Source organism: Sciurus carolinensis, chromosome X, assembly GCF_902686445.1.
Source record: "Sciurus carolinensis chromosome X, mSciCar1.2, whole genome shotgun sequence".
NCBI lineage: Eukaryota > Metazoa > Chordata > Mammalia > Rodentia > Sciuridae > Sciurus > Sciurus carolinensis.
In genome coordinates, this window is record NC_062232.1 from 130,964,584 (window position 1) to 130,983,902 (window position 19,319).

The 19,319-nt window shown below is 42.1% G+C and overlaps 2 protein-coding genes across 4 annotated transcripts in view; one reads left to right on the top strand and one right to left on the bottom strand.

The window, feature by feature from the left end:
* The window catches only part of F8 (coagulation factor VIII), a 103,748-nt gene that overhangs the window by 27,005 nt on the left and 57,424 nt on the right, over positions 1–19,319 (bottom strand). For 2 of the 3 annotated variants that reach the window (XR_007106340.1, XM_047535389.1), the window contains exons 15-22: positions 16,081–16,234; positions 14,828–15,040; positions 14,310–14,538; positions 13,925–14,107; positions 12,414–12,530; positions 11,997–12,068; positions 10,459–10,544; positions 8,129–8,284 (exon numbers count right to left, since the gene is read on the bottom strand). Coding sequence is in view for 2 of the 3 variants with exons in the window: in XM_047535389.1 (XP_047391345.1) it covers positions 8,129–8,284; positions 10,459–10,544; positions 11,997–12,068; positions 12,414–12,530; positions 13,925–14,107; positions 14,310–14,538; positions 14,828–15,040; positions 16,081–16,234 (1,210 nt within the window). In the remaining variant the exon portion in view is untranslated. Of the gene's footprint in view, positions 1–6,308; positions 7,332–8,128; positions 8,285–10,458; positions 10,545–11,996; positions 12,069–12,413; positions 12,531–13,924; positions 14,108–14,309; positions 14,539–14,827; positions 15,041–16,080; positions 16,235–19,319 lie in introns of those variants that run through there. The other variant, XM_047535390.1, reaches the window with a different exon arrangement.
* F8a1 (coagulation factor VIII associated 1) lies at positions 1,550–3,766 on the top strand. The gene is given in 2 exon segments (XM_047535391.1): positions 1,550–1,913; positions 1,916–3,766. Coding segments are annotated over 2 exon segments (1,176 nt in total). The 5' UTR covers positions 1,550–1,868; the 3' UTR covers positions 3,047–3,766.

Genomic DNA, 19,319 nt, shown 5'->3' on the forward strand with positions numbered 1-19,319 from the left:
GGCCTGGCTTGTGCCTTCAGCTGGTCCTTGCATTAAAGCATTTCAAGAAACCCACCACCTGCTTCAGTCACTTTCTGTCGGGGGGTGGGGGTGGGCCTCCAGGCCTCTCTGGGCTTGGGGGGACTGCCAGGCCCGGAGCTGGGAGTGCTGGGGGGCGGGCTTGGGGCCTGGGGTGGGCACCTCGGAAGGTGGGAGCAGGCGGAGGAAGTGGGAGGAGGAGGATCAGGGGGAGGAGGGGGAGGAGGGGGGAGGAGGAGGAGGAGCAGGGGGAGGATCAGGGGGAGGAAGGGGAGCAGGGGGAGGAAGGGGGTGCAGGGGGAGGATCGGGGGAGGAAGGGGAGCAGGGGGAGGAAGGGGGTGCAGGGGGAGGATCAGGGGGAGGAAGGGGAGCAGGGGGAGCAGCAGGAGCAGGGGGAGGAGGAGGAGGATCAGGGGGAGAAGGGGGAGCAGGGGGAGAAGGGGGAGCAGGGGGAGCAGGGGAGGATCGGGGGAGGAAGGGGAGCAGGGGGAGGATCAGGGGGAGGAAGGGGAGCAGGGGGAGGAAGGGGGTGCAGGGGGAGGATCAGGGGGAGGAAGGGGAGCAGGGGGGAGGAGGAGGAGCAGGGGGAGGAAGGGGAGCAGGGGGAGGAGGAGGAGGATCAGGGGGAGAAGGGGGAGCAGGGGGAGAAGGGGGAGCAGGGGAGGAAGGGGGAGGAGGGGGATCAGGGGGAGGAAGGGGGAGCAGGGAGAGCAGCAGGAGCAGGGGGAGGCGACCGTGGAGGCAGCGGCTTCCCTGAGGCGGGGGCAGTGCAGGGGGTGACCCTGGGCGGCAAGGGCTGGCCAGTGTGGGCGTCGGGGTACAGAAGACGCCTCCCCCGTGGCCCTGAGCGACTCGGGGCCTGCATCTATCTATCTATCTGCCTGCCTGCCTGCCTGCCTGCCTGCCCGCCTGCCTGCCTGCCTGCCTGCCCGCCTGCCCGCCCAAGTCCGCGGAACGGGGTGGCCACGACTCTAGGACCCACGTCTAAAGGCGGCCAGTCGGGGTGGGGATGGACGGGCGGCCAGAGTGGCGGCGGGCCTGGGCGCCCACGGGGCAAGGGGCTTCGACGGCAAGATGGAGGCGTGAGGCGGAACATGCGGAAGAACCCGAGCAGGGAACTAGGCTCAAGCAGGGTCAGGGATCCAGCTTTGGTCACGTTCAGATGGAGCTGCTGCTAGGCGCCCTTAGCAACCGAGCTCCACGAGCTGCAACCTAGCAGCAGCCGGCGCCTGCGCAGGGGCCCCGCCTCCGCGGAGGGCCCACGTCCGCCCCACCCCCCCGCCTCCGTGATCCCTCATTGGTGTGCGTAGGTCGCCGGCCGCCGGCCGGGCCCCACCCCGAAGCCCCGATTTGCATACGCAGCCGGCCAGGACCCAGGATTTGCCCAGGGCGCCGACGGGAGGCCAGGCCCCGCCCCTCCGCCCTCGATTTGCATAAGCAGCTCCCCGGCCGGCCGGCCAGGCCACGCCTGCCCAGGACCCTAGAGTGGCCCAGGAACCCGGCTCCGGGCCAAGCCCCGCCTCCTGACCCGCGCTGCGCAAAGGCAGCTGCCTCCTCGCCCCTCGGTTCGCGTAGGTTGCTAGGCCAGCCCCGGACCCGCCCGCCTCCCTGACTGGCGTCCGCGCCTCCCAGCCAGGCCCTGCCTCTCACCTTGGCACATCACCAGGGCGACGGGGGACTGCGGGGGCGCCGGAGCCTGGCGCGCGCTTCGCGTCGCGCGCTTCGGGTCGCGCGCTTCGGGTCGCCCTAGGCCGCTGCAGCCTGACGCAGGGCACGTCGCGGCCGGCGGGCGGCGCGGCCCGGACCTTTGCCCACGTAGGCGCGGCCGGAAGTTCCCGGGGCCGGCAACATGGCTGCCTCCGCGTCCGGCCTCGGCGGTGGCGGCGGCGGCGGCGGCGGCGGCGGCGTGCTCTCGGGCCCGAGGCCGGGGACTTCCTGGCGCGGTACCGGCTGGTGTCGAACAAGCTGAAGAAGCGTTTCCTGCGGAAGCCGAACGTGGCCGAGGCCGGCGAGCAGTTCGGCCAGTTGGGCCGCGAGCTGCGTGCCCAGGAGTGTCTGCCGTACGCAGCCTGGTGCCAGCTGGCCGTGGCGCGGTGCCAGCAGGCGCTCTTCCACGGGCCTGGGGAGGCGCTGGCCCTCACGGAGGCCGCGCGCCTCTTTCTGCGGCAGGAGTGCGACGCGCGTCAGCGCCTGGTGTGCCCCGCCGCCTACGGCGAGCCGCTGCAGGCGGCCGCCAGCGCCCTGGGCGCCGCCGTGCGCCTGCACCTGGAGCTGGGCCAGCCGGCCGCCGCCGCCGCTCTGTGCCTGGAGCTGGCCGCCGCCCTGCGGGACCTGGGCCAGCCGGCCGCCGCAGCCGGCCACTTTCAGCGCGCCGCCCAGCTGCAGCTGCCCCTGCTGCCCCTGGCCGCGCTGCAGGCGCTGGGCGACGCCGCCTCCTGCCAGCTTCTGGCGCGCGACTACAATGGCGCCCTGGCGCTGTTCACGCGCATGCAGCGCCTGGCGCGGGAGCACGGCAGCCACCCGGTGCAGCCGCCGCTCCCGCCCCCGCCACAGCAGACCCCGCTGGCCCCGGCACAGTCGCAGGCCCCGCCCCCGGGGCCCCAGCCCGGACCCGGCGCGACCCCAGCGACGTCCGCCTCGCCGCTCCCCGCCAACCCGGGCTCTGGCGCGCCCTCTCCCGTCGCCCTGGGCGCCTTCTCCGAGGTGCTGGTGCGCTGCGAGGTGTCCCGTGTGCTGCTGCTGCTGCTCCTCCAGCCACCTCCCGCCAAGCTGCTGCCCGAGCACGCCCAGACTCTGGAGAAGTACTCCTGGGAGGCTTTTGACAGCCACGGGCAGGAGAGCAGCGGCCAGCTTCCCGAGGAACTCTTTCTGCTGCTGCAGTCCTTGGTCATGGCTACCCATGAAAAGGACATAGAAGCTGTCAAGTCACTGCAGGTGGAGATGTGGCCTCTGTTGACTGCTGAGCAGAACCACCTCCTTCACCTCGTTCTGCAAGAAACCATCTTCCCCTCAGGACAGGGGATCTGATAAATCACATTAACCAAAGACCTTTTTGCCTGGTACACAACCTCATTCATCCACCTTTGCAAAAGACTCTGATCCACGTTCTGCATTTCCTCTTACTGCCACAGTGGGAATTCAGTTGACTGAAGTTACCTACCAAATGTGTATTTCCACCATGGAAGAGAAGAAACAAAACAGAATATTGTGGAATCACAGTAAAGGACATGGCTCTCTTCCAAAAAACTGCAACATTAAAAATGAAAATCCTTTTAATCTTCTTTCTCTTCCACCTTCATCTTTGTTCCCTAGTGAGCATTGGGGAACAGAGTTGGGTTAGCACAACTTTGAATAATCTGTATGTCTTTATGTCTCATTTCTTAGTCTATTTCTATGTGTTGGTGATCCCTAATTTTCTTCCTGTGTTTCATCTCACATGTTCATGGGAATTATTTTATGCCTTACAACCTTGTTGCTATGTCCATGATAAAACTGTTTTAATACTCCTGATTTGGGGTTGAGGTTTGCCTTATCTATAAGAGTAACCCAGCAGCTTGTCAGGAGGCAAAAAGCAGAACTAGACTCTTTCAGCCCCAGAATATATTCATTCTTGTCAAATGTACACTATTCCTGGTCTTCCTATGCCTGGACCTGGCCGCCCATGCTGGGTAATGAATGAATCTGTGGCAGAGGCCAGTTGTCATTTTTACAGAGGAAAAACCTAAATAAACCCTCCATTTCACTTGATCTTAAATGACTTTAAAATCACTAATTTTGGAGGTCATATGATTGGGTAATACATTTACTCTCCTGATGGCTTTGCTGGAGATGACACTTCAGTGTGGGTTCTGAGGATAATGGTTGCCTAAGTTATTCCTCAGGGGCCTGAAGGCTGCTTTTGCTGAAAACACTGACCCTTCATTTGGGCCTGCAAATATTCCATGCATGACTGGAATGGGATGAAAATGCTTAGCATCTCTCTCTTCCTTTTGCAACTGTCTCCTTGGTTGCCTTAGTTTTTGAGTGAGATTCTTCCTCAGCACTGCATGTACACATACTGATCATTGAGAAATGCCTAAAACTAATACAGGGTTAACTTGACATAGACTTACCTAGTTTCCCTCCCTCTCTCTTTTAAAGCTAACGACATCTACCAGCTACCATTAAAGAAATGAAAACAGATCTTCTGGAAGATCTCTGCTTATTCCCAGAAAAGACATGAATATTCCTGTCCTTTATAAGCCTTTCCCTCTTCATTATTATCATATATCTGTAACCCTCGGCCCCCTGGATTTGAGAAGCTTATTTATGAGCAAACTCTTTTTTTCTCCATTCTTTGACCATTGAAAGAATACTTTCTTTCTCCATGGCACTCAGCTCTCACACATTTTTTTTTCTGTGGGAGTAGCTTCCAAACCTGGGTTCAATGACAATATGGCCCTTACTAAGATTATTGCAATGAAAATGTGTGCAACTCTTCAGTTCCAGTGGCAATGTTATCTCCTTGGCTTGGAAGTCACAGTTCTAGTATACTTCTGACAGGTACACATAATCTACATTGCAATTTTCATTTAACGCAAGTATATAAACTCAGAGCATGACTCTTACTGTGGAATCACATATGCAAGGCAGCTCCCTTGTTCCCTCAAAGCATGATGGCATTCTGTTGTCAAACACTATGCGTATGTTGAAATGGCATACCAGGGGCTGGGGAGATAGCTCAGTTGGTAGAGTGCTTGCCTTGTAAGCACAAGGCCCTGGGTTTGATCCCCAGCACCCAAAAAAAAAAAAAATGAAATGGCATACCAGACTCCATTTTTATGTACAATAAATGCATGTTAATGAAAAATAAAACTAAAATATCGTTTCCAAGGCTTATTAACCAAAAGTTACATGCAAACCAGCTTAACTTTTCTCATTTCTAGTTATTTTTACATTTTTTTCAAACTCTGAAATATAACTCAAAAATCAAACTTTGGAAGCATGCATCCTTATTTATACTAAAGTTATATGCAATACTCATTTTTGGGAGGGATATTTAGGTACACAGCTTTGTGTGTGTATGTGCTTTCTTCATGGAGAATTATAGAAGGTTGCAATCTTGAAATGGGTGGGACTTGTGTATTATGGGCATCCGTTTCACACAAATGTGTGAAAGTAGTGGGAAATACAAAAGAGGTCCATGTGAGATAGATTCAGCCACAACATTACTCTCTGATGTCAGGAAGATTACTATGTAGTCCTCAAAGCTTAGTCCAACTGATTGCAAAAGTGCTAAGGGTGCATGCTCCTTTTCTCTTTGGCTTTTTTCAAACCTAGCTGTCTTATTCTGACAAAAATGTTTAGGGGTTATGGAGGAAAACTGGTGAGGATTTTTGTATTGGGGCATAAGAAAAGCCTATTTAGGTCTATTTAGGCCCTTGGCAAGATGGAGGGAGAAGCAGAGGGTCAGGAATTAGGTATATGATTATAATTAAAAATACTGTAAACTACTGAAAATGAAACAGTGATACTTAAAGAGGATAGTGTTTTCATTTTCCCCATTATTAGATACTCCTTTTATAAGAAATATTGCTTATGAATGGCTATATTATGTGTGACTGGTATAAAGATATAAAGACATTTGATAACGACTAGGCTAGAGGAAGGTAAACAAGATTGAAATTAGTAAATTGGGCAAATTTTGTGATTGAAGGGTTCTGGTACCTGAGGATTAATGTTAACTGTCTAGATCTCTTCTACCATTAGACTAGACCAGCAGACTACAAAATTTTTCTACAAATATCCAGATATGGATATTTTAGTCTGTCCTAGCAACAAATGATCTCTATGGCATAGTCTTGTTTCTTTGTTGATCCATAGGCTATAGTTTGCCCACCCTGGTATTAAAACCTACAACATAAGCCAAGCATGGTGGTACACACCTATAATCCCAGTAATTTAGAAGACTGAGACAAGGATTGAAAGTTTGAGGCCAGTCTGAGCAACTTAGAGAGACCATATCTCTGTGGGTGTAGCTAAGTGGTAGAGCACCCCTGGGTTCAATCCCAGTACCACAAAAGAAAGAAAGACTTTGAACATAGCAGTTCTTCAGTAACTGTTAAAAGAATAACCCTTATGAGAATAGTTCATAATTATTTTATCCTTCTCAATGTAAAATAAAGACTCAAATAAATGGACTAGACATTCAACTCCAGATTGCAGGGGTCAAACATAAATAAGATAAACCAAAAGAACATAAAATGATTTTTAAAGTTTTAAACAAATTAATTAATTATAAAGCATCTATTTCAAAACTACATTTCATTTTTAAAACCAGGAGTTGATTCTTTGAAAGACCAATAGAATAGACAAACACTTGCCAACTCTGATCAAAGGGGCGAGACAGAAAAAGAGAAATATATGTGTTTTATACAGATACAGATATATGGCATGGGAAAAGAGAGATGGCTCTTGTGTACACAGCTTACAGGTAGCAAAAATGAGAAGCCCAATAATCAGAGAACGAATGGAAAAAGATAGTCAAGCATCTACCCCCAAAGTAAGCACAAGGTTCAAGTAGGTATTCCTTCTAAATTTACTAAATGCAATTAGTACAGCAATTAAACTATTCTAGAGCAATAGTTTCATGGAAAAAAATGGAGCTTTCCCGATTTATTTTCAAGTCTAATGTAACCCTCATGCCAAAACATAAAAAGTAAAGCGCCCCCAAAACCGTTAACTGATTTTATTCACAGATAAATTCTAAATAAAGTGTTGGCAAATTGGATCCAGCTAATTTTTAAATGATAAATACCCTATGAGTGAAGGAGGTTGTCCTAGGCATGTAGTACAATGGTGTGTTGGAGCCCTCTTGCACTGGGCCATGAGAGCACAATAAATCCAAGTCTTTCCTCACTAACTTCTCTCCACTTTGCCTTTAAGTTGACTGTTAGTCACCTGCCAGCACACCGCTTAATATGAATATAATTTAGCAATACAATACAGAAGAAATGTGATTATATTAAAGATGCTAGAGAAGTATTTAATAAAATTCAGCTGCCATTCCCAATAAAATAGAAATAGAAGGAAACTCTAAATATGTTTACAAATATTTTAAACTAACAGTGAAGATTATTTTAAACAGTGAAACATGGGATCAATTCACATTGAAGTCAGGAACAAGGCAGGTTCATTTGGTGGGTGGGGATATGTGTGTGTGTGTGTGTATCACAAAAACAGGGTGATTGCTAGTTCCTGTTTACCAGGTTCTGTCAGCATAATGTCATCAATGTGGGATGTCAAGATGTTTGGAGTCCTTCAAGTCTATGTTCTGACAAAGAACAACGGGGCTGTCATTGCTCTGAGATATGAATAACCAAATTAATACTGTCATTCCTACCTCATAACTGCAAATATGTTCTGATTTTGCTTTTCAATGGGAATGAAGAAAAAATCTTTTTTCTAGATCAATAATTCTATATCAGGTGTCTGTGTCAATTTACTCTAAAACAGGTATACTATCTGGAATTGCAATTTTTGTTTTTGGTATCACCACCTGTTTGAATTTGTGGTGGTCTACCGCCATGTTCCATCTCTCATTTGGCTTTGTAATGGCCAAGCAGGAGCACTAAGGAAAAGCTGCTTTGTGAAGCAACTATCTCAGTTGTGGTCACTGAAAGGCTTTTATGCAGAGGAAGAATTATTGCTTTAGAGATTGGGGGGAGATTGATTCCTCAGGCAAAGACAGTTCAGAGGGATTTGGAATTTTGAAATTCTCAGCTTCATCCATGTCTGCCTAAATTTCCCCATCCCAGATCTTAGAGCTCCATTCCTTCCCACCAGTGCCCTTACCATAGCATAATGGACCTGGGGATGAGAGTTGAGCATTTGTCACTGCAACTCTGTAACTCTTGTCCTTAATTCCTAAGTCATATCTGCTTACGACCACAGGATATGGAGAACTACGAAGCTCTCTGTTCCTATGTCCATAATCATTACTATTACCCAGAGGTAGAAAATTCTTTTTTAAAATTAAACTTATAGAATCTAAGAGTGTTTGTCCCATTTCTGAAATCCCTCAGATCTTTAAAGCATTCATTAATTCTCTTGAAAGGACTAAGTACATACCATTAAGGTGCCAGTAGAGTTCCCTCGATAAGTCATCCACTTCTTTCCATCAAGACTATACATGATGATAAATTGAGAGATATAGAGGCTGGAGAACTTCTGACGGGCACCCTGGGTCTTGATGCCATGAATAATCATCGGTGCCAACAGATCCACCTATCAATTAAAAATTATTTAAACCTGTTTTAAAATGTGTGCAATATCCTCTGAAATTAATTATGGGTTTAGGGACAATCTACATTGCTATACATGGATATACGGGTGAAGCAGACACAAATTTTGAAAGCTGAACATATGTGTGTGTAGCTGTGGGATAAATGGTGGGAACAAGTAGAAAAAGTGCTTATTGAGCCTGTGCTTCCTAATAAACCAGACTCCAAATCATGGAATCATTTCTTGTATATAAACATCAATTGTGCTGCACACATGGACCCATAGAACCTAACACCCACACCTCAGCCTCAGTCTAGTCAAAGCCAATTTCCTCCCCTCTCCCACAGCAGCCTCATTCCAACATCATGCTTCCATTTCACCTCATATATAAATTCATTCTGGTAAATTATTACACCATATTTTAACAAATGCTTTGCTTGCCTGTCTTCCTTATTAGACTGAGATCCATAAGGCAGTGAACCTGTTTGAGCCACTTAACCTTTCTAGCATCACAATTTGTTTATCTGTAAAGTGGAGATAATATTAATGTTTTCCTCTGAGGATTAGAGTTAATACATATAATGTGCTGATTTCAATGACTGGCACTTGCCAAACACTCAATAAATTTCTTTCTAGCCCCAGGACCTAACATGGTCATCTGGTATAATGGTGATACACAGCAAATACTTTGGAATGAATGCACGAAATAATAGCAGAGTGGTAAGGAATGATCAGCTCTTAAAGAAGAGGATATTGACCACATAAGCATTACAAGGGATATATGTCACTGCCCTAACAAGCAAATAAAACTTAATATTGTCACAGATGCTTGCTACACACGAATTAGACTAGTCATGACTCGTGCTTAATGATGATCTCCTTCAATTGACTGTAAGCTCCATTCACATACTCATTTGTTCAAAAAATATCATTATCACTTCCTATGTGCCAAGCACTGTCATCATGGAACTTATATTCCTCTGTAGAGGAAACAGTAATAAGTGTAGCTATTAAACTTAGTAATAATCAAGTAATATAAGTGTAGGAGAAAATGAAAGCAAGATAACAGGACACAGAACTGTCTTTCCCAAAGGAGATGGTATTTCTAATTGAAGATACATAATTTTTCCTGTTGGTATTGTGGAATAAACAACTGAAAGTACCAGGAGCAAAAATCATGATTTTTGTGGAATTGATTTGTACTGTTTCTTTAGTATAGTATGAGAGTGCTTTTTTGGACCACTGACTATTGTACCTTCTAGAGGATTTTAAAAAGCCTTGCTAGCCTACCTACATTCTGTAACTTCCAAGCTTGTCTACTTCATCTTCTTTTATCTCTTCTACTTTTTAACTCATACATTGGAACAGTTTGGCAATTACAGATTTAACAGCTTAACCAATGTATCCACTCAGATATTTCAGTGTAACTGGAAGTCATATCTCTCTACTAAGAAGTAAGCAAGGTGGTAATATGTTTCATAGTATAAAAGTATATTAACATCGCAGCTGCATATCTCCATGTGACTTGCCAACTACCTCCTGCTGATTGCCTGGTCTTGTTTATCTGGTGCCCTTCAAGCCAGCTCAGTGCTCCTGTGCTTGTGGGTCAGGCTGTTTGCCCTTTAGGCCTCCTCACCAGAATAGATGCCTATCCTAACTTCCCTTCTTCTATAAAACGTAAAATCAAACATGTGATTAGCATTTGCAGCTCATGTTCTATTTCCTTTGGACAGTGCTACTCTAGAGGAAATAGGAAAAGTGAGAAAATTTAAATGCCTAAGTTCTTTAAAAGCAATTGAGGTAACCTAAGCACATTATTTGAGGTATTAATTCCACCTTAGTTCACCAGATTGCACTAAATTCAAGTATGTATTTCCTACTATCCAGTGGTGTAAAACTGATGAAAAAGATGGACTCGGTTTTAGAAAGGCAGCTACAATGTCTTTGCTTATCAGGTAGGGGAATGAACTACTTGTGTTTGTGTTAAAGAATATTGGAGGACTGAAGGACACATTCATTTGGAGACATCTAACAAGAGAATACACAGTCTTAGGAGTGATGGGAATAACTGCAATATAAAGGATATGTATAATGCTTTGAGCTTGCAAGATGAATAAGAGGAATAACTAATGTGATCAAACATGATACATTTCCCCTCATTGGTTAAATTTTCTAACCTTGATCCATGAAAAAGGCTCCTTGGTACTCCAGGCATTGATTGATCCAGAATAATGAAGTCTGGCCAGGTTTGGGGCCCACTGTCCTTTGTCCAGGAAAGGGGAGAGGAGAGAAATTATATCCATCTAAGTTGGTCCTTAGACACATGGAAAGAACATTACTTTCTTTTGGAGAAGATAGAGAAAGGTATAAAATTTTTGAAGCCTAGCAGTATTGATCACTATGTAAGAGTTTTGCTTGTTATTGCAAATTCCCTCTTGTAAACTTTAATAACTTTGTAGATTGTTAGCGCCTCTATTTAGCTGAAATTGGAATTTTATAACAAATGATATTATTGCTTTACTATATAATGTATATTCATTGCAGAAAAATCAGAAAATGAAAATAAAATTTTAGTAAAAATAAAAGCATGATTCTTCTACCCAGAGACAAATATTACTATTTTGGTAAATAACTCTCAAGTCTCTTTTTCAAGGGGAATTTTTGCCCTCTAAAATAGGGGTTGACAAACTTTTTCTGTCAAGGACCAAATAGTAAATAATTGAAGAGTGGCAGATGATATGGTCTCTGTTGCAAATACATAACTACTGCTGTAGCCACAGATGATGTGTAGATGAATGGGTGTGGCTATGTTCCAATACAAGACTTTATAATGGGCACTGAATTTTGAATTTTGTGATTTTCACATGTCATGAGATATTCTTCCTGTTTTCAACCATTTAAAAAAAGAAAAAAACTATTGTTAACTCACATATCATAAAAAAGCAGATATTGGGCTAGATTTGGCCTGTGGACAATAGTTCATTCTAAAACATGAAAATCAAAGGGAGATGAGTACAGTAAAGGGATGAAGGTGGAAGAAGTGGAGGGAGGGGAAGTGCTGGGGAGTGGCCAAATTATACTGTTATATTGTGTGCATGTATAAAAATGTAAGAACAAATTTCATCATTATGTATACCTGTAATGCACCAATAAAATATGATAAAAGAGAAAAGAACAGCCTGGCATGATGTTGCACACCTGTACTTCCAGCAACTCAGGAGACTGAGACAGGAGGATTGCAAGTTTAAGGCCAGAGTCAGCAAATTATCGAGATCCTTAGCAACTTAGTAAGACACTGTCTCAAAATAAAAACTAAAAAGTGCTGGAGGTGTGACTCAGTGATTCAGTGCCCCTGGATTCAATCCCCAGTAACAAAAAGAAAAGAAAAGAAAAAAAAAGAATATTTAAGAACTCTATAGATGCTATTCAACCATTACTTCTAACACAAAAGTGAAGAGAATGGGTTCAAGGGAACAATACTAAAAGTTGAGAGAATATTTAAGGAGGCAGTGTCATTGTCTAGGTGAGAAATGAAAGAGGTCTGAATTAAGATGGTCACAGTGGAAAATGGAGAGGATGAGATGAATCTGAGTTGCATTGATGGAGTATAATTAATGAAAGCATGGAGATGGATTAGTTATCTAAGACTCTTCAATAGAAATTTTAAATACATACATTCATCCCAGGTTCTTGGAGGAAAAAGAGTAGTATTTACCATATTGTCCTGAAGCTGTGATCTGAAAATCTCTAATATGTCCAGAAGCCATTCCCAGGGGAATCTGACACTCTGAAATCAAACAGTAATATTCATTTTAAATTTAATAATGGCATGAACTTGTATTATATTTCTCAACAAAGGCAATAATTCCAAGAAGGAGGAAAGCTATATAGAAATAAGCTAGGGTTGGTGGTGGTGCATGCCTGTAATCCCAGTGACTTGAGAGTCTCACAATTTCAAAGCCAGCCTCAGCGACAATGAGGCCCTAAGCAACTCAGTGGGACCCTGTCTCTAAATAAAATACAAACTAGGGCTGGGGATGTGGCTCAGTGGTTAAGTGCCCCTGAGGTCAATCCCCGGTACCAAAAATAAAGGCTAGGTAGGCAGGGAGCCTCTGCCCACAGTGTTACTCACGCTTGCTGTACACCAGAAAAAGAGTGCTCATCCCTGCATGTAAGTGCTCTCCAATAAGGCATTCTATCCGCCAAATTCCAGGTTTCGATGGTAGCATTTCCACTGTCCCAAAAACACCTTTGCAAAACCAAAAGAAACAAAACTTACTTCTTTTTGCTAAAAAATGAACACGAAATATACCGACTTATGTAGAATATCAAAGAATACCTACCAAATTCAGTTCCTCTACCACTTGCTATGTAATTCCTCTAGTTGGAGCACGTGGAGATTGAATTTTGACCACTTCCCTCCCAGAAAATCAGAGACAGGTTAACTAGATGCTTTGATGATGGATACAGGAGAATGCTACTCCTGTAATATTAGGACTGGCCTACACTCCCTTGGGTTTTCAGAGCAAAAAGTCTGTTTCCTATTGACCAGATGTGGGATCTGAGGGAGCCTAGTGAGTGGTTGGGAAGGCACAATAAAGCCAAAGCAGAGAAACAGAGAACTCAACCATGTTTCTCTTGTCCAATGCAGACTTCTAACCTGATGCATGCTCAAGCTGGAGAGGGAAGACTGAAGTTAAATCAACTACAAAATTTTGGTCAATATCCTGGAATGAACATTATAATTTCTGACTTGAACTGTATGCAACATATAAAGTGCAGGTTTGTTTATTACTTAAGAGTAAGTACTGCTTAACGTGGCCCAATTCAAAACTGCCTGATGTCTGTCTGGACCCTGGCCTGGAATAAATTCCTCATTTTGACAGTTCTGTACCCTGAATAAGTTCTATGGCTGGCTTGTTGGAATCTTATCTGACCACCTGCAGTAACTCTTGCATTCATATCTGCTCTTTGACTTTGTTCAATTCAGCTACCAGAAACTCCATGACTGCCTTAACCTTTTAAAAATCTGTGAAATTTATAGATCATTGTGTAAAGTGTAATGTTTGACTTGAGTGTTATAGATACTGATTAAGATTGGAGGGCTGGGGTTGTGGCTCAGTGGCAGAGCGCTTGCCTAGTATGTGTGAGGCACTGGGTTCAATCCTCAGTACTGCATACAAATAAACAAATTTGAAAAAAAAGACTAAGTAGAAAAATCACAGGGCTTATTGGAATATTTATGAGAAAAGAGGGGAAATTTACCCCCACTATTAAACCTGTTTTAGTGGAGAACCAAAATAAAATTGTGTTTCAATCAACACTGTCATACATACTGATTACATACTTACATAAATCACTCTTTGAATAACTAGTAGTGTGATATGGGATTTGAGAAGGAAAATGAAAAAGTATTCCTAGGAAGGTGACTTTAATCATCCATTTATCCTGTTCTAATCCCTTTATAGCAATTTTTATGTACTTGAAATCATCTTATTAATTTGCTAATTGATTTATCTCTCTGTACATTAAAGTTACTTGACTTGTTACTTGGGAGAAGGGAGCTTGTCTACTTTGTTCAGTGATTGTATTATGTAAAGTAAGTACTCAAGTACAGTAGATAGAACACAAACTGGCTCATACCTGGATAGAGATTGTACACTGCCATTTTATACTCCTCTTTTTTCCGGACAGTGAACACGTGTCCACTGAAATGAATAGAATGGATGTTTTCATTGCTGCCCATGCTGAGCAGATACCATCGAATCCTTTGATCTTGAGCCATTACTAAACCAGGTAGTGTATCCATCACATAGCCATTAATTGCTGGAGAAGAACAGTGAAAGCTGTTAAACTTTATTCTACAAGTTTCTTTCCCTCCACTCCACCAAAAATACTGATAGCTGTGTGGATTCCATTCCTGCACATATTCTCTCACATCATGCAATGATCAAGTTTCTGGCTCAAGGCTCATTTGAATAAGTGCATGCTATATTACACAGTAATATTTGGGTGTGGGATATATTACCATGGAAACGGTGATTCTCTTTAAAAGCTGGATCTTCCATTTGGATATTGCAGGGTGCCCTGCAGTTCCTTTCCATGTTTTCAAGGAAATACCAACTCTTGGTCTCATCAAAGATAGTGAAAAACAGAGCAAATTCCTGCACTGTCACTTGTCTCCCATGAGCAGGATTCAGAGTGTTAGTGTGACAGATCAGAAGGGGTCCAATCAAGCCTGAGTGCACATCTCTTTCCTAGGGAGGGAAGGCATCAACCCTATTAGTGTAAGCTCTCTCACCTATGAACAGACTAGACTTTTCATCAACTTTTCAGCCATTTTAACCTGTCCCCCATCTTCCCACAGAAGAGTTCATCCACTTCAGTAGGTTCTAGAAGGATGTTTCTAAGACACAGATATGACATCCCCTCTCCTATTAAAGCTTTTCATTGTGCTCAGGATAAATACCAAAATTCTAAGCACCCAACACAATGACATTTCTTTTAAACCAGATAAAGTACCCAGCACAATGAAAACCTACTTACCAGATCAACATCAGAGAAATAAGCCCACGCTTTGCAGTCAAACTCATCTTTAGTGGGTGCCATATGATGTTGTACTTTCCAAAAGTAAGTTTTGGTTTCATTAGGCTTGACAAAGTTTTTTCTAGGTTCTGTTCCTTCTCCCTGATCTTCCTTATAAGAAATTAGGCTAGAATAGAAGGAATAAGGACGAGAAGCCTGGTTTTTGAAAGTTACCTGCAGAGAAAACACATACACACAAAAGTTAAAAAAAAATCAAGATAACAACAACAACAAAACAATGAAAGAGAAAAAAGAAAATTCTTAAACACTTAAAGGCAATTTCAAAGTAAAAGGGAAAATGTCACCACAGGGGTTTTAAAAGAGTTAATACTTAAGGTTCTTCATGACACAATTCAGGATTAATGCATATTATCTTTTAAAAGACTTGTTTTAAAGACTTTTTTTTCAATTTGGAAAAGTACACATATTGTATAGCATATGGAAAGTAAAATAAAATTCAAGTCAGAAAAAAATGCACCCACAATCCCATAATTTCAGATTCTCTGCATCCTTACTATAAACAATCAACTGAGAAAATGGCTGTCTATTTTGCACAGAAAATAAAACTGCTGTGTTCTCTCACATGATATACCAAAATAACATCTAGTTTATGGGAATTTTTGATAGATTAAAAAGAAAAATGGAAATAATTAAGCTATAAAAGAAAATATTCTGATTCTTTTAAGTGTCTGGATAGGGAGGGACTTTTATAAACATAAAACCAAAGATAGTGTCAAAAAGGAAGAATTTTATAATTCATAAGGCAAAGTCTTAAATTGTTCATGTGCATTGCAATTCTGGAATTTTATCATAGGAAAAGGATTTTGACGGGAGACTTATTTATATAGAGAAAAAAGAAAATGTCTAAAACATTGATCAAAGTAAATGGCTAAATAAACGGTTGCATAAATTCATATAATAAATAAATATGCAATCATTTCTGTTTAGGAAGTGTTTTCAATGACATAAGAAATGTTAATTATATGACATTTAGTAAAATAAGTGGAATTGTATATGATATAATTTTGAATACAGAAAGAGAAAAATCCTTAGGAAAAAGGAGCATAAAACAAAAAATAAGGGGTAATTTTTCAACTTCTTTATTTTTCTGTACTTTAATTTTTTCAAATGTTAGAGTACATTATTTTTATAATCAGAAACAAAATAAATATATGGAATTAATTTTATTGTAATTTCATTGTCTTTTAACTCACCACAATATTGTCTTCAACTTCTGCTCTTATATATGGCCCCAAGAGTCCCAAGTGTTCATTTAGTTCTCCACGGTATAAGGGTTGAGTAAAGGAGCCATCAGTAAATTCCTGGAAAACTACCTTCTTGAACTGCGGGGCACTGCCACTCTGATCCCTGCAGAAAAAGTAGAGGAAAAGCAGTATCCTCATGGACCAAGTGGGTAGAAATGCTTCACATCATTGCTTTCCCTGTATTTGGGATACGTTTAATAGAATTGATGATGAATTGCAAGTGCAATGGGTCAGAGAGGAGACAAGAATTACAGATAACTTTCGGGTTTCTGGTCGGGACAAATGAGTGTATGGCATGCAATTCACTGAGATGGAGAACCCTAGAGGAGGAGTAGCTTAGGGTATATAGTTTTAGACATATGGTACATCAATGTGAATTACATTGGCAAATATACAGATGTCAGGAGTTCACAAAAGAGATCTAGATGAAGATTATCTATATTTAGATGGTATCTGAGTCAACTTTTATGTTCTCATTTTACTAGACAGCTAAGCAACATTTTGTGTAGTTAATTCCATCCTCTTATATTAGTATGCAGTTCCAGCAGCTGGAAGAGTGCCTGACACAAAGTAGTACTCAAAAATATTTGTTAAATATTGAAAGATTGTAGTTTGTAAACATACTCTAAATATAATAGAGCCCCAAGGTCCCACTCTTGGATCCCTTTTATTTACTTTAAAAAAATTTAAATCATATACATACAATGAAGTGTATATAATATAAGTGCTTTTCATTCAAAAGTACAACCATCATCCAGATCAAGAACATTGTCAGGGGCTGGGGCTGTGGCTCAGTGGTAGAGCGCTTGCCTAGCACATGTGAGGGACTGGGTTCAATTCTCAGCACCACATAAAAATAAATGAATAAAATAAAGGTCTGTCAACATCTAAAATTATTTTTAAAAAAGAACATTGCCAGAAGGCTCACTCTATGTCCCTTCCAATCATACCCTTTGCCCTCTGCACTAGATAACCACTATATTGATGTTTATGATAATCTTTTATTTGCTTTTCTTCAAAATTTGCCTCTTATGTCCTCACATCCTTAAAGAATATAGTTCAGTTTTACCTGCTTTTGAAGTGTGTAAATAGAAACATGTATATATCTTTTTGTTTCTTGCTTCTTTCACTTGGCATTATAGTTGTGAGATTCATTTCCATTGTTGTGTTTCTTCCCTTTGTTATACAGTATTTCATTATGTGAATATACCCCAGTCATGGACACTTGAGTTATTTCTAATTTTTGGTGTTTACAAATAGTCGTGATATGAACCAAAGCAGCTACAACATTCCCATTTTAATAACATTGTATAATTCTCACAAATACTTGGTTGGTATTGACTGTATTTTGACATTTTAGGACATTCTGGTGGTTGCATAGTAGTATGCCATTCTTGTTTTATTTTGCATTTTCCTGATCAATAAGGTTGAGAATCTTTTTATGAGTAGTAGTCATCTGGATATCTTGTTTTGTGGAGCTCCTCTCCAAGTTTTTTTCTTTTTTGCCAATTTTTGTACTGGATAATCTGCTTTCTTCTTATTGATTCCGAGGAATACCCTGTATAGTCTTGACAGAGTCCTTTGCCTTTATGCATTGTAAACATTCAAACATCCTCTCTCATTTTGTAGCCAACCTTCTCTTTCTGTTTATGTTCAGAATTTTGATGTAGTGAAATTCATTTTTAAAATCCTTCTTAGTTAATGTTTTTTGTATCTTGATATCAATCTTTCTTCCCTACCCTGAGGTCAAGATATTGTCTTACTTTTTTCTTCCTAAGATATTTATGGTTTTATCTTTCACTTATAGACTTGTAACCCAATGTGAGTGAACTTTTTTGGTGTGTGTTGTGAGTCAAGTGTCAAGTTTAATGTCTTTTCTGTATGGATACCAAAATTTCCCAGCATATTTTATTGAAAACTGCTCTTCTGTGACATCTATGTCATAAATCAAGTGTCTATATATATGTGTGTAAGTCTGTTTTTCATTGTTTTATTTACCTATTTTCTTATCACTGTACCAATTATCACATTGTTTTAATTACTATAGCTTTAAAATGAGACTTGATATGTTATATAGCAATCCCTCCCATCTTGTTTTTCTTCATGAAAGTCTTGGCAATTCTTGATCCTTTGCATTTTTGTATTAATATTAGAAAGTTTGTTGAGTTCCACAAAAGGCTTGGGATTTTCATTCAATGTGCACTGAATCATAGATCAGTTTGTGAATAATTTACATTTTCAAATATTATGTTTTTGTGTCCATATATATATTATATCTCACCATTTATTTAGCTACATTTAAGTTTCTCAGTAATTTTCCATAGTGATTATCATAGAAAATACTATGTAAACTTTTTTTCATACTTATTTCTAGGTATTTGTTACTATTTTATTCCATTCTGCATTTTTATTTCACTTCCTCATGTTTCTCACCTGACCAACACACCCCTAACTTGGCTCCCACTATGGGTTCTCCTAGAAAGTAACTATGTTGGCTTGTGTTCACTCTTAAGATAGAAATCTCAAGACCAAATTAGAAAGAAACCATAACAATAAAAATCACAATGGAGCCTGGCATGATGCCTCATGCCTGTAATTTCAGTTTACTGAGGAGGCTGAGGCCAAATTATCTCAAGTTCATGGTCAGCCTGAACAAATCAACATGACCTTGTCTCAAAATTAAACAAGAAAAAAAAGGACTCGGAATGCATTTCAGTGGCAGAATGTTTGCCTAGCATGTTTGAGGCCCTGGATTCAGTCTCCAGTATTGAAAAATTTTCCAGCTTCTGACCAGAATGGCAATCATTCAGCAAACCTGCAAGCAATGTGAGCTGTGTGACAATCTAGCACAAGTACAGAGCCAGCATTGATTTGGCATGCATAAGTCAGGATAGTCTCCAGAACAATGAAACCAGTACTTCCATTTTTGCTGTCACCAGCCATGTTGCCAAAATTAATATCTTTGCCAGTCTTCCTTCTTCTCCTCATACTCTCCCTCCTTCTACTCTCCACCATCACCTTCCCCTCCCTTCTACTTCTTTGCAGTGCTGGCGATAGAACCAAAGTCCTCTTACATGCTAGGCAAGTGCTCTACCACTGAGCATACCTACCCTAACCCTTGACAGACACATTTTTGACATTGAATTCCACATTGTCTCTAAGAAGAGTTTCACTCAAAGTTTCATGAT